The sequence below is a fragment of the Arvicanthis niloticus genome, chromosome 17, assembly GCF_011762505.2.
Source record: "Arvicanthis niloticus isolate mArvNil1 chromosome 17, mArvNil1.pat.X, whole genome shotgun sequence".
NCBI classification, from domain to species: Eukaryota; Metazoa; Chordata; class Mammalia; order Rodentia; family Muridae; genus Arvicanthis; species Arvicanthis niloticus.
This window is the reverse complement of record NC_047674.1, coordinates 58,036,101-58,061,655: the sequence shown is the minus strand read 5'-3', so window position 1 is coordinate 58,061,655 and position 25,555 is coordinate 58,036,101. Positions and strand designations below refer to the sequence as shown.

Below are 25,555 nucleotides of genomic sequence, written 5' to 3'. Positions count from 1 at the left end.
ACGATGTATATCTCAGTAGTGTCAACTGCTCCCATGGGAAAGCGTGGAGGGTCGGCTTGGAAGGATCCAAGGATGCACCAGATCAGACTCCCTTCCTTGGCTACTGAACTCGAGGCACCTAGGACTGGGAGACACCGAATCACCCAGTATTCCCACCCCAGCCTCTCTCACCAGCTTGTTTCCTCGCCTCGCACATTGTCTTCTGTCACCCCATTTCATCATCGTGGCATCGTCTGGTGATTGGATCTGCACGCACCAGTACCTAATTTCTTGTTTGAAACTTTTCTGGAATAGAGACAGCATCTTGGGTCAGGCAGGTAGACGAGAAGGAAGTTGGGTTGGGGCTAATGCCATAGCTGCATTTGCTGTACACAATTCGGGTGGCAGTTTCTAAAGACAGACACTGGTTCTGTTGGATGGGATAGCTGGATGAAACTCCCTGTCAGTTCAGCTGTTAGTGACAGTGGGTCTCATGATTCAGGGACCTCTCCAGTGCTTGACCAGATGGGACTGGGAGGTTTCCTTTGTTCTAGAATGCAGCTCCTACGTAAGAAACTTTTCAGGGTTCTAAGGATGAACCTGATTATTGCTGTTACATAATGTCCCAGTATAGCAAGCAGGAATGGTTTCTTCTATGCTCAAGAAGCAAACTCTCCTTTAAAATCCTTTTATTTAAATAAAGGAAAGTGAACCAGTATTTAAAAAAATAAATTAGTGTAGGTGGAGTTGGAGCCATAGAGAAGAGAGCTTGCTATGCAGACATGACAGCTTGAGTATGAATCCCCAGAGCCCAGGTAAAAAGCCAGACATGTCTACACGGGCCTATAAACCAGGTATAGCTACATGTACCTCTAAACCAGGTTTTGGTTTGTTTGTTTGTTTGTTTTTGCAACCAGTATTGAGGGTTGCAAACAGGCAGAAGTTGGGAAATCTCTGGTCATCCAGTCTAGCCTAAATGGCAAGCTTAGTGAGCGGTTGCATCTCAAGGCAATAGGCAAAAAGCAACAAATGAAACATGTAAGACTGTGTGTGTGTGTCTGTGTGTGTGGGGGGGGTGAGACCACAGGCACACACACTCACACACCACAGACACACACACACACCACAGGCACACACTTACCACAGGCACACACACACACACAACACAGGCACACACACACACCACAGGCACACAGGAGCATAAGCACACGCACACTTACCAGCTAGTACTTAGACGGCACATTCCTGAAATTTGGAAGCCTACATCCCAGAGTTTAAGTGCAGGTGTCATACCATATCCAGAACACATGTATGACTTGTGCTTCTCCTTAATGCCAGTCATTGTGTATGACCTTTAAGTTTTCTGTTTAAAAGATGGTGGGGATTTCCTTATCACTTCGAAAGATGTCTTGGCAGCCAGTGCGTATTCCCAACCAGCCTGTGCAAGCAAGGCTTTCCAGGCTGGGCCAGCTCTGATAGCTTGACTAAATGAATGGTGGAAAAAAAAAAAAATAGACTCTCCAGTGTATATTGAAATTCCAGGTATTTGCTCCTGGCAGCGGTTCCCGCTAACCGTGGCTGGCAGCATAAACAGCAGGTGCGAGTCGGCTGCCGACTGCTAGGGTTTATTGATTTCTGGGCTATAAATGAAAGAGTGGAGAGCCCCGCTTCACACCCAGGGCCTGCCTGGCTGATTGAGCTGACCTGCTACTCCAGGCAGGAACCCCCATTTACAGGAACATATTTATTTTTACATATCAATGTACTTGATGTACTTGATTGAGTATTATGGGTTTGGCCCCAGGAAACTCTCCTGCAGTTTATAAATAGCACGTTCAGGGATGTAAAAAGGTTCCTGGAATTAGAGAAGTGGTTTTATTTATTTATTTTTTCTTTTTATGAATCTCCCCCCACACCCACCCCTTTTATGACTAACTTTACATTTCCTTCACAGACACTTATTTCTTACATATTTCTAGAAACACACTTCTTCCAAAATGCTTAACAATGTAAATTAATTCCAAGTTATCTGTTATATTTCAGATTCAAAACCTAGTTCCCCCTAGGGATGTAGACTAGTTGCCTGACACGCAGGAGTTTGGTTCAGTTTCCAAAACCATGTAAGCCAGGTGTGGTAACATATCCCCGCAATACAGGTGCCAGCTCGGCAGAGGCAGGAGGATCCTAATTCAGGTTCATCCTTGACTGTATGGCAAGTTTGAGTCCAGCCTGGAGTGCATGAGACCTTGTCTCAGAGCAAAAGCGGTCTCCATCCAAAGCTCGAGCTCTGAGGCCCTCCTCCCTGAAAGCAGCCTCAGTTACTGCTGAAAGCGGAGTTTTATTATCTGGCAAGAGTGTGGCCTCAGGGATTCACAGCTGATACCATTCTCAGGCTCCAGGGAGAGTCCACTGAACCCAGTTTAGCAAATTGGTTCTGTGAGCTAACCTCTCTCTTCATCCTTTTTATGAATCCCAGCAGAGATGGAGATCTTCACCTTTTTCAACAGACAGAAGAGCCAGCAGAAATGTCGGCAGTACTACCCGGTCACCATCCCCCTCCAGGTCTCCAAGAACGGCCAGACAGTGAGCAGTCTGGACGCCAGCTGGCTGGAGCACATGAGTGACCATTTCCGGAAAGGCGGTGTGCTGGTGAACGCCGTCTTCCAGCTTGGCATGGCCAACGGTACGGAATGCCTTACCTCTTTTTACCACATTGCTTGTTCTTCTGATCCTGGCTCTTCTTTCCAGCCTCCTCCATCCAGAAAGCCACATAGTCAATAAACACACTGCATTTGATTTCTGATTAGCATATCTCGGGCAGATCGCCTGAAGGCTAGACCCTCTGCCGTGACCCGGTGTCTTCTTGAATGAAGATGGTGGGTTTGGAGGCTTTTAAAAAGGTGACTCTCTGGGACTGTTAATTCCACCCCACCCTTTAGATGCCACTCCAGGAGTGCAAATTGTTTGTCACTACTGCAATCTGCAGTACCAGCAGCAGCACCTTGGAACTGACAGCTGCAACTAATGGCAGCACCCAGAGCTCTGGTGAGGTGCTGCTGGGACGCAAGTTCCAGTACTCTGCCTCAGAGGTGGGCTCATCTCCAGGGCCTTGCTTTGTGAAATAGCACTATTGATGTCCGCTTTTGAGGCAGAAGGAAAGTCTATCCACAGTGGGGAATGTTTTTGAGCCAAGAAACAAACAGTTTGGGGTAACTTGTCAGTGAGTTGAGCCACCTTCAAAGATAAAGAAGCAGTTTGGGGTGTGGGGCTGGCACACCAGCTTGGGCAGAGGTGTGAGTCAGCCTGATGTCTTAGGAAGTGAGGTGTGACACAAGCCTGTGGGTCCCAGCAGAGTCTGACAAGGCATTGATGACAGGGTTGATGGTGTGTAGCTTCTTGGACAGGAGCAGGGTTGGGAGTGGAGTTTAGATGCTGTATTATCTGTGAAGGACCAAGTAAGCCTTCTTAGAGTAGAGAGCCTGTTGTTCTACATGTGTAGGCTCTGGATGATTCACAGCCTGGGATGATGACAACGCAGACAGGTCTCAATTTGGGATGCAAGGCCGTTGCTTGTTTCTATTTGACTATCCGTGATATGGTCAATGGGTCATTATAGCAGCAGCAGGCATGTTGAGCGGGTGAATAGCACTGAATGTCTGAGCTACGAAGAAAAGCATCTAGTACAATGCTGTCCAGTAGAACTTTCTGTGATGGTAGAATGTTCTGGATTGTGCTATCCCCTAGCCACCAGCCATCTTGGACACCTTTGACTTAGAAACTAAATTTTACAGTTCATTTCACTTTTGTTCATTTAAATACGAATAGCTCTGTGTGACTAGCGGATTTGAGAGTGCAGCTCTGGAGGACACATTTAGTTAACTGTCAGTCCCCAGTGGCAGATCGAGTAACTCCTTGATGCACAAGGAAGCCCCCTTTGGGTGGCACCAGTGTCCTCAGAAGCAGGGGTTGTCATAGGCTGTTTAGAGATGCACCGTTAAACACCAGGGGCAGGAGGTTCTTGAAGCAGGTGTTTCTAGTCTACTTCATCAGTACCAGGCATGCCAGGGAGGACCCCATCAACTCCCACTTCTTTAGGGACACTAATAGCTGTTCCTTTTCTGTTGTCTGGGTTGACAGACAAGGTTTTACGTTTCTCCTCAGCAAACCTATGACTAATTGTACTAACATCTTAAAGATGAACAGCTGTTAGTAGCTACTCAGGAGGCTACTGGGGAATTTGTCTTTCTTAGCAAAACTGGAGCACCAAAAGGAATGTCTTTGGCTCCATTATCTGAACCCCCAAGAGAGAATACCATGTAAGCTCCCAGAGCCGCTGATGCTGTCTTAATGCTAGCTTAATGATCTAGGCTGAGTCGACCTCTGGGCTCTCCCTCACCTCCCTCTCCACTCCTGCACACAAAGCACAGAGATTTGCTGGGGCTTTACGTCGGCCCCACAAGTTTAAAATGCTGTTAGAGCCGCCCCTGGCTTTAGGTACAGCAGCGAGCGTTCCATCTTTGAGAACAAATTATAAAATGTCCCCTGTGACCAACAGTCCCTGCAACAGTGACTCCCATACCTCTGCAGTGAAGAGGCTCTGCGAAGGCAGAGCTCTTAAAGCCTGGGGGCAGAACTCCAGGAGCAGACCTCGGAAGGTGGTGCTTTAAGTGTGTCTTTCTGTTACAAGGAGAGCGAGTCAGGGTAGCCTTAGTGGCAAGGCAGTTCTGCTCTGAACAAGCCGAGGGTTTCCACCAGCCAGGGAAAGAACAGGCACCCGACCTTTTCCCAGAAATGAAGAGAAATGACGTGCTGAGCATCCTTCTAATAACCTGGCAGGGGGAGAGTCAGTCTGTCTGTCTGTCATGACTTTTAAATGGTCATTCCTCTTCAAAAGTATTTTCCACAGAGCTATAAAATTAGTGAAAATTTTGTCCTGCAAATAAGGACAAAAAGCTTCCATTTTTACCTTCCCAGAATGTCCATTCCATGTCAGAATTTCCTGTCCTGGGTGGTGGGGGTGGTGGGGGTGGTGGTTGTTTTTGTTGTTGTTTAATTAATCCCCAAATGGGCATGTTACCAACTAGGAGTCTTGATTGGGTTCATTTTCTGGGCCAATTAAAGAATTAAAAGGCAGGAATTTAAAGGCACAACGGGTAGATGCAGGGAAAATCTCAGATGGAATTAACTTTTAAGGGGCTAGATGGGCTGTTTACTAGAGATGAAGAAACACGTACACAGAGTAAAGCACACAGGAAGACCCTCCTAGCCAAGCAGAGGGAACACTCGGGGCTCCAAAATCTTGTCTTCCCTTGACGGCTGTGGGGTTTGATGGCCTTTGAGATGTCCTCGTCCCCTGAGTTAATATTGGTGATCTTGAACAAAGACAGGGAAGCCGATAGGCCAGCAACATTGAGATTGGCATGGCCTGATGGGGCCTAGAACTTGTCAAACTGGTCAGGGGGCTGGTAAATGGCTGCCAGGCCTTTGTCTCAGGTTAGGAGTTCAGGGAAGAGGAAAAATTGCCATCTTTATTATCTGTTTGGCCCTGTCCCCATCTGTCTGTCTATTGGAGGTCTGTCTAACTCCAAGTCCCTCAGGCATGTGGCACAGGAGAGAAACATGGGGACAATGGCCTGTTACATTACCTGCTGCTGCCTCTCCCTGCAATCCATTTAGAGCAGTTCCTTCAAGTCTTCAAAGAGGCCCTGTGAGCTAGGACTCGGCCTGTGGGATAGCTGTGGAGACAGGTTCTCCTAGCTAGGAGGTGTCAAGAAAGTGGGAAGGAGAAAAAAAAAAAGAATAGGAGAGAGGTGGGAAGGGATAGATATCTTGGTTGGAAATTATCCTCTCAGATGGATTTTGGGTGGCCCTTGGGGATGGGGAGGGGAAGGTACCAAGTCACCAGAGAGAGCATGAGGGATGAACCCCTGGGCTACCATGTGGCTGGCCACTGGGGGCTCTCCAGCTTTCCAGCTAGTGAGTCTGTTTCTAGAAGGGTGAGAAGGGACAGCCTTGTGCTGAGCTGACTGTGCATGGAGAGTTAAGTAGGTCCCAGAAGCCCAGGGCATGGTCAGCGGGTGTCTAGACAGTACATCTGAGACACTCTAGATAGCCTGACTCTGCCAAATCCCTGCCACTGTCAGTGGGCCTCAGCTATGTAGTCACTACTCTCTCTCCCCTCCCCCCCCCCCCCCCCCCATTCTGCCTTGGAACTCCCTTCAAGGCCACATGGTCCTGGCTGGCCCCATTTATCTTGCTTGTCTGTGGTCATTTCCTCCTGTAACCCCCACCCCACCCCTGCATGCTCTCTGCACCCTCCCTCTTGCTCTCCACGTACTCTGATTCCTTCCGGCCCCCATGCTGTCCTTTTCCTCTCCTCCCCTGGGACACTTACACTTACCAGGACAGCTGGTTACTGGAGCAGAGTCCAGCCCAGTGATGTACTGGCCAGGGCATCTGCATCTTTCCTTTTGCCTGGAAGAGACATTTTCCTACCTTGGTGCTAGAAGGGAACACAGTTTCGTGTCCACTGAAGGACTTCCTACAGTGACTCACAGTGCCTCTTTGTGGGTTTCTGGCCTCTTTTTCTATCCATTCTTTCCTGTATATTTGAAGGTAGTTCTGCAGGCTTTCCAAATGAAGACTTGACTAGAATATATTCTAGATGACGTGTTCTGTTCACTTGTCCATTACATTGCACAGGGTTTTTGTTGTTGTTTCACTTTGTTTGTTTGTTTGTTTTGAGACAGAGTTTAGTTTCTCTATGTAACCTTGACTGTTCTGGAACTCACTCTGTAGACCAGGCTGGCCTCAAACTCAGAGATCTGCCTGTCTCTGCCTCCCAAGTGCTGGGATTAAAGGCGTGCGCCACCACCGCCCAATGCAGTGGTCATTTTAACTGGGCGTGTCTCTATTCCCGACCCTTTAAGCAATTTATTTTATGTGTATGAGTGTTAGGTTGCCTGTTTGTATGTATGCCATATCTGTATCTGGTGCTCATGGAAGCCAGAAGAGGGCACAGGATTCCCTGGAGCTGGAGTTACAGAGGGTTTCGAGCTACCATGTACGAGCTTCCAACTTCAGCTCCTGTGTAAGACTACCCAGTGTTCCTAATAGCTCAGCCATCTTTCTGGCCCCTATGTCTGCTCTTTTGAAGAAATAAATCATCCTGAGGCTCCTTGGTGCCTCTGCTGCACCCTAGTCTGTGGTAGCCAGAGTCTCTGGAGGAACTGATCATTCAGCTGGCTTGCTGGATGTCGTCAGTCCACGATACTGGTTGTCTCACTGTGCCTGACCCGGGGCTGTGGTCTTAGAAGACTGCTGAGAAGCTGCCGCTTTTCAGGCTCTGGAGTCCTGAAGAAGTCTGAGTTAAATGCAGGCTGCAGCAGGAGATGGATGAACTTGTCAGTGAGGGTAAGGGCTAGCAGGCAGAAGGCAAACGGGGTGCCACCAAGAAGGATAGCTCAGATTCAGAGTCCCTCTTTCTGATTCCAATAATCAGCTTAAGAAAATGCCTCATGGGCATGGTAGCAGCAGGGTTTTAGCCAACCCCACCTGCTAAATTGTTGACCAAGATTAGCCATCACAAACAGACAGAGAAAGCCAGGCCTGGTGGCACAAGCCTTTAGTCTCAGCACGCAGGCAGATCCCTGAGTTTGAGTGTACCTGGTCTACAGAGACAGTTCCAAAATAGCCAGGGCTACACAGAGAAACTGTCTCAAACAAACAAATTAGCCACACAAGTCAAAGCAATGGTGGGTTCTTATGCCACCTTTTCAGATACCAAGTTGATCCAGTCATCTGAGGCAGGCAGGCTACACATGTTAGAAATATGTACACTGGCTTAGATAACTCTCCACTATTGTCCCGACTCCCCTGAGTAAAGAGCAAGAAGGGTCTGTTGTAGCCTGTGCTTTTAGAGGCCTCAGTCTATGGTTAACCAGCTCTGAGGCTTTGAGCTGTGGTGAGGCATCACTTACAGAGGCCATGACCTAGGAAAACTGCTCACCTTATGCAGCTCAGAAGGTCTGGGGACAAGGTTGGCACTAACTGGTATGCCCCACCTCTAGCTAGTCTTCACCTCTTCCTCCACCACCTCCCAGAGATGTTATCACGAGTTGATCACTGGATCAATCGATGAAGCCTTGGCTTTTGGGGTCCAGTTGCTTAACAAAAGCCCCACCAGCTGTCAGTCAGACCTTCAACATATGAGGCTTCCAGAGATATTTCACATCCAAACCTTAATACATGTATTTCAAATAAAATGTCTATGTGTTCATACAGATACCTTGTAAACACTTCCAGAGAGCTGGCACCTGTTACTTTTTTAGTATCATAGTTTCTGAACCCGAAACTCCAAAGCAGAAGGAATGTGGCGCAGTGTTCATAGTGGTAGCCCAGGATCTTGTGAGCCTAATCCATTGCCTGATCCTGTTTCCTCAGGCACCATTTGGCTCCCTGGAGTGGCTCAGTAAATACTTCCTTACGCTGGAATTGAACTACATTCCATGAGTTGGTAGTTGGCCTTGCCAATACACATAAACATGTACAAATCATTTAACTTAAAGAACAAGATTTATTTTAACTTATTCCTGTGTGTGTGGTGTGTGTGTCTCTGTGTGTCTCTGTGTGTGTGGTGTGTGTGTGCGTGTGCATGTGCCTGTAGAGGACAGAGGCATCAGAACCCCTGGAGCTAGAGTTGCAGGTGGTTGTGAGCCACCTGGTGTGCATGCTGGGGACTAAACTCTGGTCCCCTGGGAAAGTGTGAATTGATTTAATTGCTTAGCCATCTCTCTACCCCTCATTTAACTTTTGTGGCCTTCCTCCTATATTCGCTGAACAAGAGTGATGATTTACTCCTCGTGGGAGGACTGAGTGGGAAACCGTGATCCATGTCTAACAGGGCGCCTCACACGCAGTGCTTCTTCCTGTGATGATTAATCTCAATTGTCAGCTTGATGATATCTGGGAGCGCCTGGGAGAAATGTTTTCTGGGCATGCTTGTGGGAGATTGCTGTGATTAAGTTAATTGAGGTGGGGATACCTATCCACTGGGAATGGCACCATCCACTGGGTTGAGATCCTTCCTAGACTGTATAGAACAGAGAGAGAATGAGCTGAGCAGACTCCATTGCCCTTAGCTGATTGACTGAGGATACAATCAGTGTGAGCATCTGCCTCAAGCCCTACTGTGATGACTTCCTCCCATGATAGACTGTAACCTGAAAGGTTACCTTAAGGCAAACCTTAAGGCAAATAAACCCTCCCCCTTAAGGTGCTTTGGTTGGGGTGTTACACACATTTGGTCAGTAAGATACATCCTTAACTGGTCTGTTAGGCATTGAACTTACAGACTAGTTCCTGTGATCACTGGCTCTCTGAATAAGAATGCAGGAAGGTAGCAAGCCCAGATCTCAGGCAGGGTTGGGGTAGGGTGGGGGAGGCAAGAGAAGGCAGCAGTGGTGATCTGGGGTTGGTTCAACAGTGTTTATGCTCGAAGATTACATAACAACCTAATTACCCATGCAGATATGGTTATTGAGTTAGAGAGTTGGCTGGGGCCATACCTGGAATCAACAGAAATCAACACAAAGTGCAAAATAAGGGCCCTCTGAATGTGGACAGTTGAGTCCTGCCTTAGATTGTTCAAAGAACAACCAAATAGCTCTAGTTTAAGATTAGACTAGCTGAATTGACCACCTGTCCAGGTGTGCACGTCCCAGATACTTTACAGCCCAGAACCACAGTCTGATCTTGGCTCTGCACTTGACGGGCTGGCTACATGTCTACAGGAGAGAATTGTACATAGGATTTACCTCTAGAGACGGTGTGGCGGATCTTTTCCCGTGTCCTTGCAAATCACAAGCTTGGAATGTTATGGTGGCCTTTTGCCAAAAGGTCGGCATCAAATATTTATGCAGTACCTGGGCACATAGTTCTTGTGCACCATAGGAAAGCACCTTAGTAAAAGGCACAGTGAAGATAGAATTCCTTCCATAGCATGGTGGATGCTAACCTTTTTACATCAGGAGGCTTCACTCTGAAGTGGTCCTGCTTACACCCGGGGTTGACGCAGATTGCAGGGAGGCTGAGTGCTGAAGGCAATGAGAGAAAGAGAGGAGACAAGTCCATCAAAACAATGGCTCCTTAAAAGCCGGGCCGTCCATCCTCCAGACTTCACTGACGTTTTCTGCCGTTACAGATGACCAAGTTTTGACAGCTATTCTGAACTTGCTTTGTTGTAGACAAGTAGGTGATCCAGCCTTCTGCACTCAGGAGAGCAAGGTAGAGCAGCAGGCATGCGGGCAGGGAGGAGGCGGGCAGTGGCTGGGCAGTGGGGGGTGGAGGATGGGACACATACAGGGAGGGGGGACTTCTGGTGGAGGCTATTCATCCCTTCCACCTTGGGGTCTCAACTTTGCAGTACTATTGATAAACTAAAGACCATCATATGACCTACGTTGAATTGGGCATTTTAGTACTTAGAGCTCAGTATGCACATTTAAAGGGCTGGGGGTACGGGGGGGTCTGTAGGTCCCTTGTTCTGGAGGGTGTCCCATGATGGTCTCCCGGCTGGGGACAGGGTGAGAGCAGGGAGGGCTGGCTACTGTCTCCTGTCTTCGCGCTCCCTCCCGCCTGCGTCCCCAGTGTCTGTAGGTCTCTGTCCTGGCCTGATGCGGGAGGTCGGGGTCCAAGGACACAGAGTGCGAGCAAGGAGGGGAGATTGCCTGCTCCCACTGCTGCCTCTGCTGTCACTGACCTGTCTCTCTGCGCTGAGCCAGTCCAGGCCCGGGCTGGGCCGATAAGAAGCCAGCTAGCTGGCAAGGAGGCAGCTTGGTGTCCCAGGCAGGTTCCGGGAGAGCAGAGCTCTCCCCAAGCTCTTGTGACAGAAACTCTCGGACACCAGGATGATTCTTGAGCGCTTTACTTCCCCTAAATAGAGCCCTTATATACAGTTTCAGGGTAGGTTAGGGTCTGGCAGCAGATAATGCTTATTGGCTTGACCTGAGAGCTTGGAGATACCTCATCTGCATGTGGGAGAGCCTGAGGGACTGTTCCTCATGACTGATGGTCATAAACCTCTCTGTGGGAGGGGTTGTTGGAGGGCTGAAGCTAAATGAAAAGAACCAGGGTTTGGGAGCAGAGGGAACTCCTGCCGTCCAATAATGGTCCGGGGTTCCAAGCTCGTTGGACCAAGCACCCAGCTGCTTCTCACAGCCCACCTCCCTACAGGGGTCCATTGAAGAGATGTAGCCAGAGGCTTTGGGAAACGGATGGTTGTTATTCCTCAGTATCCACGGGGTTTGGTTCAGGGAATTCCTCAAATGCTCAGATCCGAAGATGTTCATGCGTACTGACTACATAACCCCCCTCCCCCCATGTACTTTAAATCACCGCAGGATGACTTACAATATTTAATACCGTGTAGATTCAGAGTGAGTGGTTTGCTATGCCATATCACTTAGGGGATAATGGCAGAGAAAGGGAATGTCTCTGTTCTACACAGTTTCTGTCCACTGTTGGTCGACTCCACAGAAATGGACCTTGCAGAGGCAAAGAGCCACTTCTGACATTTTGTAGAAGTCTAGAGAGACTGTGTACTGTGATGTACAGTCCTGGAGGAACTACAGTGTCTCTTCCCACATTGAACGCCCATCCGTCAGGAGTCATACGGAGCTTGAGTGCTTCTTCTGTGACAGACTGTCCCCTGGAGTGTTGCCGAGAACTTAAAGTTGAGCTGGGCCTTGGGCCGTGCTTATCCTGGGGCCCCAGGGTACCTGGGAGGCTGTTCAGCTGCAGAATGCTTCTCCCTGGTTATCTGTGTTAAACATCCTTTGGAGGCCAGCAAGTTAACACTCAGGGGCAACTCTGAAGACTTGGCCCTTGCTGAGGAGGTTTCGTGGTAGACTCCAGACTGGGGAATAAATAGGAGTTGCCTCACTCATGGGGAACGTAGTGAAAGGAGGAGTTCGGACAGAGCTCCTGCTGCTCCACAGATTGCTCTCGTAGTCATCCATCACTCAGTTGGGCTGTTCAGGCATCTTCCTCATTCAAGACAAGGACTAACCCCAAGCTGAGCCAGCACACTTTGCTCACTCACTTTATCTAGGATGATAACACTGCCTATCAGTTAGCAATTGCTACAGTACCACAGTGTAATAAACCATTCCTGAGTTCATTGGCTCCACTGGGGCAGCTCTGTTTCATGTGTCTTTGATCTTCCTCGACCCAGCTGGCTACCTGAGGCATGTCCTTTCAAAGGCGGTAACAGACATAGGTGGTCAAGTTCAACCACACACATGATTTCCGACTCTGCAGCTCACCTGCTGTTCTCTCTTTACCTGAGCCACTTGGAGAAGTCTCCTTACTGTTCTTTTCCCACCAGTCACCTGAGACCCAAATCTCTTCTTAGGATTCTGCAGTTCATCTGCCATTGACTGCCCGCCCCCAACTCTGAATCTGCATTCCGTCTGTCCCCTTTCTGCTAGGAACTCACAAACCCTGTAAATCCATATGACCTGCTAGCTTAGTGTGTTCATTTATGTCTTAGTGTCTTTTCTTGTTGTAATAAAATGCCAGACAAAGCATCCTAAGCATGTCCTGAAGGTTTATTTGACTCACCATGCCAGATTACAGTCCATCCTAGCCAGAGAGTCAAGATGGTGGGAACTGAGAGCGGGTGGTCACGTTCCACACACCTTCAGTAAAGAGCCGGGAGCAGAGTCAGTGCACGCCTGCGCACATTTCCAGATCACCACAGTCTGTCGTAACAATGAGCAAAGTCTGTCAAGAAAGAGTATTTATCTGTAAGCATTATTTATAAAAATAGTTTTTTAAAAATACTAAACTGGGGTGCTGGAGAAAGTTTGATGGGCAAAGCTTTTGCTTTGCAGTCATGGGGATCTGAGTTCAGAACCCCCAAATGTCCATAAAAGCTGGGTGGTGAGTGCATGTAAGCCCACAGGGTAGGTGGCTTCAATAATAAGTAGGCATATAGTTCTCCCTGTTTCTTGAGGCTAGAAGCCCACGACCCAAGTGCCGGCAAGTTCTGTTTCTGGTTGTATTTATCTCTCTTCCTGCCTGGCTCTCCCTCTGTGCATATCCGGAGTATGAGGAGCAAGCAGAGGACCCTGGAGCCTCCCGCCCTTCCAGAGACTGAGCTGGGGACTGGGGCTTCAGCAGTTCAATGAGACTGAGCAATGTTTGCACAACAGATTGTAGGGCAAAAAGGGTCATCCGTCCAGATCCTAGTTCCACAGGTGAGATGACTGTCTGACCTCCCTTGCCTGAGTCAGGCCACCAGCATTTATCCTATTCTTATTTCTCTTAGTCTCATCTAAATGAATGGAGGACAGACTGCACCACAGTCTAAAAGAAGGCAGAAGGTGCACGTTCCGTGTGGCAGAGGCTCTGCCCTGCATTCCTTTAGACCTCTCTCACATAACACTGACCATCCCAAGTAAGATTGTTGAGTGGTAGCATACACAGGACCCACTTTCTTGTCTGGCAGTGTCCCAGGAGCATTATCAGTGGTAAATCATTTGGGAAACCCTCTCCTGCGCCCTGGCTCTGGACAAAGCTGCTGGAAGCATCTTTGGTACAGCAACCACACCATACACCCAGAATTAACACATCTAGAGCACAGCTGACAAGCTCAGATCTGGTGTCTTCAATTTATCCTGTGTTTTAAAAACTGCTCTTTTACCTAAATACATTTTCCCTTTAAAACCTCTGTCAGCGGCTGTGTTTGCCCTGGGTGAGTTCTTCCCAGTACATCCTGACACTGCAGCATGAACAGGAAGGTGAGCACGTGAATCTGATGGTGATTGCCGATGATGAAATTTGTGCTCACAAAATCAAGGATATTATTCAAAAGTGTGAGGTAAATTAGTCTCATTCATTCTGATGGGGCTAGACTCCGCGGCTGTGTATGCCGTCTTTAATTAACGCTCGGAAAAGATGTTCTGATTGGGATTATTAATGAATGCCGTGAAGATTTTTACTGTTTGTGAGACTTCTGCCACAGACAGCTTACATAACCCCCGCCCGACTGGTTTTTTTTGTTGTTGTTTTTCTTTCCACAGATTCCTTCAATGGCCTGACAGATGGAGTATTCATCTTTGAAGCTGTTTCCACAGAAGATAGCAAAACCACACAGGGCTACGACGCTATTGTTGTAGAACAATGGACAGTCCTGGAAGTAAGTGTGAAGCTGCCCCTTTGCTGCTTTTGTCTGGGGAGAGATTGTTTCATGGCTTGCTCCAGCTGACTGCAAGGCTGGTGCCCAGCTGTGCCTTTCTTCTGAAAGGGAGTTCACCTGGGTAGACCCTTGGGGGGGGGACCCCTTAATTCTTTTATACCCTGCCTCCAAGGTGGGGAGGACTTCATTTTTCTCTTTCTATAAGAAAAGCGTGTCTTTTTGTATATGTCAGACCATATACAAAAAGAGCAGTCACCTACTGCTAATTTGAACATCACTGTAAACGCAGATGATGCAGAGAGGCCTGTTCACAATGCTGTCATAGTAAGAGCTATGCTAGTTTTTCAGAGGTCTCTGGCCATCTCCTGCAAGCCATCCTTGGAGGAAATGAACAGGAGCTCTCAGTTCTCAGTGGGCAAATGAGGTAAATACCATTTTCACAGTTAGGTTTTATGCCAAGTACCACAGGATATATTTGAAGAGTCACTGGCTCTGGGTAGAAGAACCCAAGTCCCGTATCTTTGGAATAGTCTTCTCTCTAAGATCTCATTGGTTTTTCTCCAACCACGAAGTATGGATGTTTTAAGCCTGTCTCAGCCACCACTAGACCAGTGTTTCTTGAGAGTGACTGTTTGTCTAAGGGATATGCGGAGTTTCTCAAGCACAGATATTTGATCCCTACCTTAAAGTTCCCTTTCATCCAAAAGCATTATAACAAAATGTCACAGATTGGATTTTGACCTTTCAAGAGACTGGAAGGTTCAAGGTTAGGGTTCCATTCCTGCCGCTTCTCTCCAAGACTCTCATCTGGCTTAGAGACAGTCACTCACCCTGAGTCTGCTTATGGGCAAGAGCCAGTGAGTTCTCTGGTGTCTCTTAGGACATTAATCCTAATGGCTCAGGGACCCATTCTTGTGACCGTATTTAACCATAATTGCTTTTTAGAGACACCCAACTCTACACTGAGGGTAAATTTAGGTAGAGCACAAAATATTCATTCTCTAACAGTATGTCTGAGAGCAGGCCCAAGCATTTGCAGGTATACTACTCCGTTAGGTGAGTTGTCTCTGCTGGTTGAAAGATGAAACTCTGAGGGTTCTTACCCTTTGAGCTTGTTCCCAGCACAGTGAGCATCCTGCTGGGGACAGGATTGCAGAAGGATTGGCCTTCTGAAGAGGCTCCATCGGACACCCACTCTGGCCCATAGTCAGCCCCTTTCTGGGACACGTGGGTGAGCTTGAACCTGTTCATGCCACCCTGAGTCTAGCTACATCTTCCCTTTTTTGGAAGGGAAAATGGCCAATAGAAAGCTTTTTTTCTCCTTAAGCCTGGACAGGTACCTGAAAGGTGATGAGTTTGCATTTCAAAGGGACACTGAGGCAGAACATCCTTTTGGATAAGAAATTTATTAGAGTAGTTAGTAGCACTGTAGACATACATGCCGTAGGTGGGTTCTGAGGAGAGTTCAGGCCCATTCGAGATAGTGGGGTCCCTTGTTCCATGTTTGAGAAGGGGAGGGTCTCATGCTATATGGCCACAGTACGTATTTGCAGTCAGGTTGCCTCTAATCCTGGCAGGAGAAGGAGGGAGTATTGCATTACCAGAAAGAGAGAAAGGCATCTTGCTGGTGAGTGACTTAGAGAGTGGGATGGAGAGACACATTTATTTAAGGGGGGTACCCATTAGACTTGTGGTGGCAGTGGGTGTGCCACTAGTAGCCTTCAGATGTCTCGGTAACCGGGGACTGTAAAGTTCCTTGGGAAAATGAGGACTAAGGTGTCATCTGTCCTAGAATTCTGGCAGCATCTGAGATCTGTTAGGGGTTACAGATTGCACATAGGCTCTCTCTATTCCCTTCCTTGCAGCCCTGAGGGAGACTTGCTGCAGGTAGGTGTGGCCTGATCAGCACCCAGCTCCAAACAGAACAGTTCCTTCTTCCTTCTGGTTGACACTGTTTTTATTACAAGCACTGTCCTCCCAGGCTAGCCCCTAACCTCCTGGGCTCTGGATATTACCAAAATTGGGGGTTACAACCCATGCTCCAAGCTAGATTTGGTCATCCATGCTCAATAAGCCAATTACAAGAGTCAGATCAATTACAAGAGTCAGATTAATTGTATAATCCAGAAAGGAAAAAAAAAAAAAAACAGGAAATTTATTCAGTGTGGCCATATTGGAAGGATGGTCAGAAGCTAAGGTCTGTGTTGATTAGGTTATTGTCAACTTGGCAGAAGTTAGAGTCACCTGAGAAAAGGAAGCCTCAGTTGAGAAAATACCCTGTCAGACTGGACAGAAGGCGAGCCTGCGGGGCACTCTCTTAATTGATGATAGATGCGAAGGGCCCAGACAACTGTAGGTGGTGTCATGGTTGGGCAGATTGGTCCTGAGGTATGTAAGAAACCAGCTGAGCAAGCCATGAGAGCAAGCCAGTAAGCAGCACTCCTCCATGGCCTCTTCTGTATTTTGTGTCTTCTTTATTCCGGCCTCGAGTTCCTGCCCTGACTTCCTCAATGAAAGACTGTAAACTATGAAGTCAAATAAACCCTCTACTGCACAAGATGCTTCTGCTAGTGACCTTTATCATGAAATAGGAAGCAAACTGAGACGCCATCTGATGAGTCCTGGTCAAGGTGTAACCCCACCCACTTTGCCTGTCACTGCCTAGTCTTCAGTCTTGTCCTGTAAAGTGGTAAGCTAGATTTGTGTGAAATTTCTTTTTTTAGGAGAAAAGTTCCTTTCTGGCTGGGGCCTTTTCCTTCCCAGCATGAAATTCCTGGGGGAATTCCTATTTCCTTAGGGTTCGTTGTTTCTGTTTGAGAGACAAAAATGTTTCTTTAGAATATCCTCATTTCTGCCAGGCTTGTTACATGACTCTGAGATGTGACTGTCAGCCTTTTCTCATTCTTACTGTTGAGATCTGACCTGCCCCGTTATTCCCAGCCCTGCCCTCAGCCCTGTTCCAATTCTTTCATCATGTTTTGTTTTCCTTTACACACACACACACACACACACACACACACACACACACACACACACTTTCACCAGGGAGCCTGGCTGGCTGCCCTCAGCCCTGGGACAAATGCAACCTGCTAAGAGCAGGAAGATGACCAGGAACCTATGCAGGCGTGGCCCTCCAGTTCTCAGCTCTACTGCTCAGTGTAGAGAGGAAAATTCTCTTTCTACTTTTCGGTTTGCTAAGTGGAGGCTGACAAAGATGTCTCAGAGCTGCTGAGACATTAAAGAAGAAACGCTAGTCAGGTATGGTGACCTGGACCTACCTATAATCCTGGCTCTTGGGAGTGAGGCGTGAGGATTGCTCAGAATTCAATGCCAGCCTGCGTTAAATAGTAAGACTGTCTTAATCCCCACCCACAAGGAGTAAGTACAGTGAGAACTTGTGGCTGTCGGCCGGTACACAGAGCTGCTATTAAACAGTAGCCCATCAGTTGCTTGCTGTCACTCATGACACAAGTCTCCGCCTACTGCCTTGGTCTTAGTCTAAAAGGAATTTTGGCTAGGGAGTGTGTGAGGACAGCTACAGAAATTGCCAGGGGTGATGGTGCCAGGTTTTATTTAAAAAAAAAAAAAAAAAAAAAAAAAAAAAAAAAAAAAAAAAAAAAAAAAAAAAAAAAAAAACAGGTCTCAAAGAAAGAAAAAGAAAATAGTTGTGTCACCTTTAGTTATAAAGCCATGGCCTGAAGTGCCAGGTACCTAGAAGGAAGATGAGCGTCCCGGTAGGACATTTATAGGCGAGATTTCCAACCTAGAGTCTGAGTGGAAAGGGTAATTGGTCAAAAAAGCAAATGCAGACCAAGACAGAGGGAAAGAGAGAATCGAGTGGACTAAGAACCTCTTTGAGTCTGTGTGTCTGGATGGCCTAGAAGAACCTAGACGCCATTGTCAACACAAAAACCACAGCTCTCATCTTAAAGGGAATAAGAGAGAGAGAGTTCGTTCCAGAGCAATTCTGAAAGAACATGGCTTGGGAACGCAGATTTCAGTTACCCCAAGTTCCATATTCCAACATAGAAGCAGTTTTGTGAAGTTTTACAGAACAGCTAAACAGCTAAGACAAGTTTAAAATATACCGATGCGTGCACCAGAGAGGTCACAGCAAGATGGAGGAAGCTTGTCGGTAAGCCTAGGATGCTATTCTCTATTAACGCTAACACTGGCAACTTTAGGGTTGGTGGAAGCAAGGGCCCTGCTAAATTAATAGAATTTAAAAGGGTTTATCTATTAATCTCAGGATGTTATTTCTAACACAACTGGGCAAGGAAGCTAGCTAAAGATACGAGGATTAGCATTCCAGGCTCTCCAAAATGCTACAGTTCAAATCAGTCAGCCAGTCTCTGAGGACAAGGGCTCTTCCCAGTGGGTTCTGGGTCACATCAGTAAGGGCTAACATTGCCTTTCCCCTGGCACATGCTAGTTCATCAGCTCCTCTCATGATGTCTGGTGCTAGATAGGAATGAAAGATGGTAGGAAAAGCATGTATGAGCCAGGTCTCAGTGTGATCCCGGCTACTTGGGAAGCTAATGCAAGAGTATTACAGGTTCAAGGCTTGCCTGGTTTACAGAGTTTAAGGCTAGACCAGGCACCTTAGTTAAATCCCGTCTCAAAAAGAAGAGTGGCTGTAAATGCTGTTCAAGGGTAGACCACTTGCCTGTTATGCACAAGGACCTGGGTTCCAACCTCAGCCCTCTGGAAAAGTACTCACAGGTGATAACCGCTGGCATAGTGACTAGTACGTTTATGGTAAAGTCAGCCAAAGTGAAGAAGTAAGGACCAAATACACATCTGCCTGCCACTCCTGTCTGCCAGCACTGTTGGATTGAGATTTCCTAGATGGAATCCCACATCACCATGTGTAAAGCACGCCAGAGTACAGTACTGGCTACTTTGGACTGAAGAGAGATCTGGTAGCAGCGACCTGGATGTTCATGACTTCTTTCCAGATCTTAAGTATTGCAAATGGTTTAGCCTTTAGAAAGGTTCAACTTAGTTTTCTGAAAATTTAGTTTAGCCTTTAAAAGGCTTGCCTTAGTTTTCTGAAATTAAAAAAAAAAAAAACACCTTTTTGGGCAGTTCACCAGTTCATTCATTTAATGGTTTAGAAGATGAAACCAGGGTCTAAGTAAACACACAGCTATTGAGCGTCATTCCCAGCCCTTAGTTTTCAAGAACAGGTTTCCCTTTATAGCCCAGGCTGTCCTTGAACTCGAGGTGTTTGCACTGTGCTGGAGTTACAGGCCTACCCCCTCACAATGTCTGTTGAGACATTTCAAGTCACAATTACGTTGTCTTACATTTGGAAGGTCAGCCAGCGTTGGTGTCTCGGAAAGTTTCATTGTATAAGGTGGCAGCCGTGTGACCCCAGTGTCACAAAGGCTGGAGTATCCGTTGACACACCCCAGAGACTTGCCTCTTGTCCCCAAGGAGGACCAAACTGTGCATCGGTTTCAGACATGCTTTCTGATCCAGCGTGTAGATCTCCAGGCAGTCCTGAGAGACCACATCAGGTGCTGTTCCTGTAAGTGACTCTCCTCCATGTAGAAACCCTGGCTTCAATGTCATGGCTCTGCTCACTTGTCCTCTGTGACCTTAGGAGTTCTGGGCATCAGTCTTCCTTTATAAGGGAGCCCAACCAGCTCTTTAAATATTCATGTAAATGTTTACCACATGAATTTACCAGAGTGTAACTTTCATTTCTGTGGCATCTAGAATTTACTACTTTCAGCTTTGACAAAAGCGCCAATATTTGTTCTTTTCAAACTCTCTGGCACATTTTTTATTGCCATGATTTTTCTCCAAGAAAACTGTTTTGGTTTAAAAATCATAGTTTTGGATGCCACAGTCAGGAGATTTCTGCCTTTTCCCTGTGGTTTGGATGATTTTCTGTGAATCTTCATTCCTATGAAAGGACCAGGAAGTAAGATATAAATCTCTCTCCAGTGGTAACTCTGTTCTTTCCCACTCCAGAGAAAGCCTCAGTGTGTAGGAGGCCTGGGCACAGCTCTTGGAACCTCAGGTCGGTGTTGGCATCCTTCTCAGAACGGTGACTTTTATCCAACTCCATGTGCCCCTCCCCTTGACCATGATACTCCAGTGTCCTGGATCACACAGCTGAACACTTTGCCTGGGCATTAGGGCTCATCTCCAAAGTTCAGGATCCTTGGGAGGCAGATCACCAACATCTATTAAACTTTGAAGTACCCGCCTTCAATTTAGCAATTCCATGCCCATTTCCAAGTTCTTCAAAGAGGACGAAGGACAGACAGGTTAGAGAGTGAGCGTCCAAATGACAGTACAAGATTTTTACTGGGGTGTGGATGAGCTTTTGTAAAGGGGTCTCTAGTCTACAAACCAAAGGAAGAGGAGAGCTTCCCTTTTGGGTTCATAATTGTTAGTTGCCAAGGATACAGTGAATGAATTAAAGAATGTCAGTGGTTGTGACCAATAGACATCTCTCCTGGCCAGGCACTCCCAGGGGTCAGTAGGGTAGGGAAGGCAGGCATGTCGGGAAGCAAAGTGAAATATTTATGTAGGCCAAAGCACTGTAGTTTAGGGATTGTTCAACCTCATATTACTCTACACACACAAAGAAGGGTCACAGGAAGTGTTAAAGGAACAGAGTCACACAGGCTGTTTTGTTGGCAATATTCTGTGCTGGTATAGTTAGGCTATGCTACCTGGTTGTTGGCCAAATGGCTAGATACCGCTGTGGAGGTATTTTCAGATACAGTTTACCTGCACATGAGGGAGCTGCTAAGTACACATCCCTTCAGAGTACGGCTGTTCTCACTGTACCAGCTGAAGGCCTGAAGGGACTGAACTCTTCTTCAGAAGAAATTCTGTTTCCACTAGACTTCAGTATCTGGCCTTGGGGTTTGCAGCCCCTGGAAATCATGCATTTGCCAGCCTCCATGATCATGGGAGCCAGTTCTCCAAGAATACATCTCAATACATACAGACCCCAGTGTGGCTCTGGATGTCTGACTCATCTGTGGACATTTCTCAGAACTCTGACACACAGTTCCGTGTCGTATGATGCTGCCAGTGAGGAGAACTGTTGCCAGCCTCTCAGGCTTAGTTTACTTCATAGTGCTGAGGCGTAATCTCAGGGCTTCATGTGTGACAGGCACTTGCTCTGCCAACATTCTGTCCTGGGGAACTGGCACACTGTACACGGATGTGTCCCCAAGGTTGCTGTAGAGTGAAATTGTCAGTGTGTTTACATAAGAAGAGTCTGGAAAACATGACTGTTGAGGCAAGAGAAGGGATTAGGGTTCATCAGATCTCAAAACATGTGTTCCTAACATCATGTGGCTTGGGGTGAGAGCAGCAATGGGAAAGAGAGGGCAGCAGAGCCAAGATGAGAACAAGACCATGCTCCGTGTGTCCATTGGGATGTTTTCTGCTGCTGACAACAGGAGGGCCAACTAGAAGGGTTTTCTCAGAAGTAGAATCTCACTTTGTCACCCAGAGCAACAAGCTTGGAGTGTGGTAAGGACAGGTGACAAAGCCAGGCTTTTCAACAGAGGATGTCACCATGGGGGTGGGAACCTCTCTGCTCCTCGTCCTTGGCCTGTCTGCCCTGTCTCCCCTTAGGACCCTATTCACAAGGTGGCTGTACAGATCGCAGGCATCACATAGAAACATGGTAAATGTGACAAACACGAACAATTCCTTCTCGTCCTTGTGTCCATACTTACACAAGCCTGCTCTGGTCCTTTCGGCGGAGCTGAGTTACAGACTAACATCACTTTCAGGAATCAAAGTTCTTTGAGATCACAGAGGATATTAACTGGGACAGGAGTGTTTGCCACTGGAGACTGGTTCTCTTGTGATGGCTTCAAGGCATGCATTTTAGAAGAAAGGGTCTACTAAGGTTAGCCAGTGTGCCTTTTAGAGTGGCTGAGGGAAGAATGTGATTTTTAATCTGTCCAAACATTCTGTTTATAAACTCCATCTTCTTATATCTGACATCCGTGTTTTACTTCAAACTTGAGCCATGAAATCCTTTTGAAAAATTCATTCAGCAAATAAATACTGAGTTCCTACTGTGTGTCAGCAGCCGTGAGGATGTGATCGATGGTGGAAATTCGGATGGCAAGGATTGATACTCTAACCGAAGAGAAGGAAACATGGGCATTAAAAATGGATTCCCACCTCCTGCCTTTCCGTATCCATCGGTAATTTCTCATCCTTGTCAAGCTTCCTGTGGAGCGAGAGGAACATTTTAATGCTGATGCAAGGAAGAGGCAGAGATGCCACTCTGCAGGAGGTAGGGGAAGATGGGTTTAGAGTCTCATTGCAGAGGAAGAGAGAGTGTCAGAAGTGCCCATGGATTCAAATCCTACAACAGATGCTGTGGCAGATTGTGTATGGGCTCAGTGCACTTGTGTGTGAGAGTGTGGGTGTGTGCATGCCGTAGCATCTGTGGCAGATTGTGTATGGGCTCAGTGCACTTGTGTGTGAGAGTGTGGGTGTGTGCATGCCGTAGCATCTGTGGCAGATTGTGTATGGGCTCAGTGCACTTGTGTGTGAGAGTGTGGGTGTGTGCATGCCGTAGCATCTGTGGCAGATTGTGTATGGGCTCAGTGCACTTGTGTGTGAGAGTGTGGGTGTGTGCATGCAGTAGCATCTGTGGCAGATTGTGTATGGGCTCAGTGCACTTGTGTGTGAGAGTGTGGGTGTGTGCATGCCGTAGCATCTGTGTGGAGGGGAGAGGACAGCCCGAGGAGGTGATCCTCATCCTTCACCTTGTTGAGATAGCAGTTCTCTTGTTGACCGCCATGACACCAGCACACTGGCCTTTCTCTGCTTCCCATCTCCCTGTAGGGGCAGGGGGATTTTACAGGTGCTTGCACTATGCATCTGGCTTTTATGTGGGTTCTGGGTATTCAAACTCAGACCTTCATGCTTGCCCAACAAGCACCTTTACCTGCTTGAGCCATTTCTCCAGCCTCATTTTTAAAAAATATTACTTGGAGTTGGAGAAGTGGCTCAGTGGTTAAGGAGCACTGCTTCTGAACAGGACCTGAGTTCAGTTCTCAACACCCATGTCAGGCAGTTTATGACTTGCCTATAACAGCAGCATCAGGGAGTCCAGCATTCTCTGGCCTTCACAAGTGTTTGCACACACACACCCCCCCACTATACATACACAAACACACACATTTAAAAATAAAATTAAATAAACATCTTTAAATAGAACCTATTATGCATGCCCTGAATGACAGGAAGGTAGGTTATCAGGTTCTCAGGGGAACCAGCTAGCAGTGGATGTTGTGAGCACCCACACCCACCGTGAGATTTATTAGACTTTGGCTTAAGCTAGTATACATTTAAATCCTAGAGCATGGAGACTCAGCCAGAGGCGCAGTTCAGAGCCCAAGAATGATGGGTGGTCCAGGCTCAGGCCCTGAGAACCAGCAGCTATAGCTGCAGTGGTTAAGTGTTGTATCTTGGGTGGGCAGGTGGAAGGATTCTGTCTTCACCACAAAGCAGACACACAAAGTGAACTCTCAGGACAGCGTGTGTTAGGATGGCCTTGCTCTTTAGCTGCCCTGGTATGTTTGAGATTAGAAAGGTAGGAAATGAATCTATAAGACGGTGATTTTTACTTTTTAACATGTTAATATATCTGTGTATTTTTTATGTCCATGTGTATGTGTATATGTGGTTATATACATGTTGTGGCACACCTGTGGAAGTCAGAGGACATCTTGTAGGAATCGGTTCTCTCCTTTTGTTATATATGGTCTAGGGATCAAACTTGGGTTGCCAGGTTTAGCAGCAAACATATTTTACCCACTGAACCATCATACCAGCCTTCTATAGACAGGCAGGCAGGCATGCACGCATGTGTGCATGCATTCGCGTGTACACACACACACACACACACACACACACACACACACACACACTCCTTCTTATAGTTTCTTCTCAGCTGAGTTCTCTACCTAGGGCCTCAAAAGGCTGAAGTTAGGTTCTACTAGGACCCTGTGTCGTGCTAGAGGCCTTGGTGGAAGATTACATTGAGAAGTTCATTCTGAGTTTGACCAATCCCCTCCCTGTGCTGTAGGACTGACTGCATTCCTTTCTAGCAGTCAGCTTACCTGCTAGTCACGAGGCCATAGTGTGGTTTGGATGCAGCCCATCCTCCTGAGGACCGTGCACTGGAAGCTTAGTCCCCAGTGTCACAGTGTGGACAGTGTGGAGAGATGGCTCCACAGTTAAGAAGTGGGCCTACTGCAAGGTAGTCATGTGTGTCATTTCGTCCCCTCAGTTCCCTGGTCCTTTTGATCTCTACTGGAAGAATTCAGATAAGCCACTGGGTTTAATATGGGTGATAGGTTCTATGGCGTGGTAAAGCGAGGCACTCTCAAAGCTTGAGAGTGACCGGTGGCCAGAGGGACGATTGTACTGTGTGTACCCTATGCAGATTTTATATTTCTGGCTTCTAGAACAGGGTGCTTTCCCCAAAAGGTGTCTCTCTCTCTTCTCTCCTCTCCCTTCCTCCCTTCTCCCTCCTTCCTTCCCCCCCCTCTTTCTTTCTATCGTTTATTCTTTCTCTCTCTCTCTCTTTCTTTCTTTTTTTGGACAGACCCATTTGGATTCTGTTTTGAGTGAAGGGCACAATGTTTTTGTTCTTTGCCAAAAGGCTCCCTCCTGCCAGATAATAATCTTACGACCTTCTGGGCAATTCAGAACGTCATGTCTCCACCCAGGGCTGGAGATCCCAATCTTGAGAGCAGTCTTCCGTCTTGAAGTTTCAGTTCCTGCTTTTACAAACCACTGACTATGGCAGAGGGTCCACCCGCCCATCCCCAAGCCTGGTGTTATCTGATCAGCTACTTAACAATGCAGATTACACTCTGTGAATCTTAGAAGGTGTTACTGGGGAAACTGTCTAGGCTCTCTGAGATAGGATATTGAGGTTGTGTCTTGGGAAAAGAATCCAGGAAGATTTAGAGGAGGGGTAAAGATACATTTATCTAAATAGAGAGTAAGACCCTTCAGTGCACTCCACAGACTGGGAGTGAGCTCCAGCAAGCACATGGCTCAAGAGATCCTGTGGGCTCTTGGTGATGGTGGGGGTGGGGATTTCAGCAGATTTTTACTACAAACTTCGACGGGGCGGGGTGATCCCTGAAAGGGTGGGCCCTTCTTTATCTGTCATAGGCAACTGATTTTTTTTATCTGTTGAAGGGAAGTTGTATTGTTGTTGTGATCTGGAGACTGACTTAGGATCTGGATCCCTGAATTGCTCTTCTTATGACTTATACTCATGTCTGTCTGTCCATATCCTTCCTCACTCAGTGAGACTAATGATGTCTCCCCGAGGGAGTTCGTTCTTGGTGGGAAGAG

At 47.3% G+C, this 25,555-nt stretch overlaps 1 protein-coding gene across 2 annotated transcripts in view; it reads left to right on the top strand.

Annotated features, from left to right (window-relative positions):
* Positions 1 to 25,555, top strand: part of Rftn1 (raftlin, lipid raft linker 1) — a 200,759-nt gene that overhangs the window by 147,523 nt on the left and 27,681 nt on the right. Inside the window, exons 6-7 of one of the 2 annotated variants that reach the window (XM_034521773.2) lie at positions 2,459 to 2,662; positions 14,064 to 14,179. In XM_034521773.2, coding sequence (XP_034377664.1) covers positions 2,459 to 2,662; positions 14,064 to 14,179 — 320 coding nt within the window. Of the gene's footprint in view, positions 1 to 2,455; positions 2,663 to 14,063; positions 14,180 to 25,555 lie in introns of both variants that reach the window. The other variant, XM_034521771.2, reaches the window with a different exon arrangement.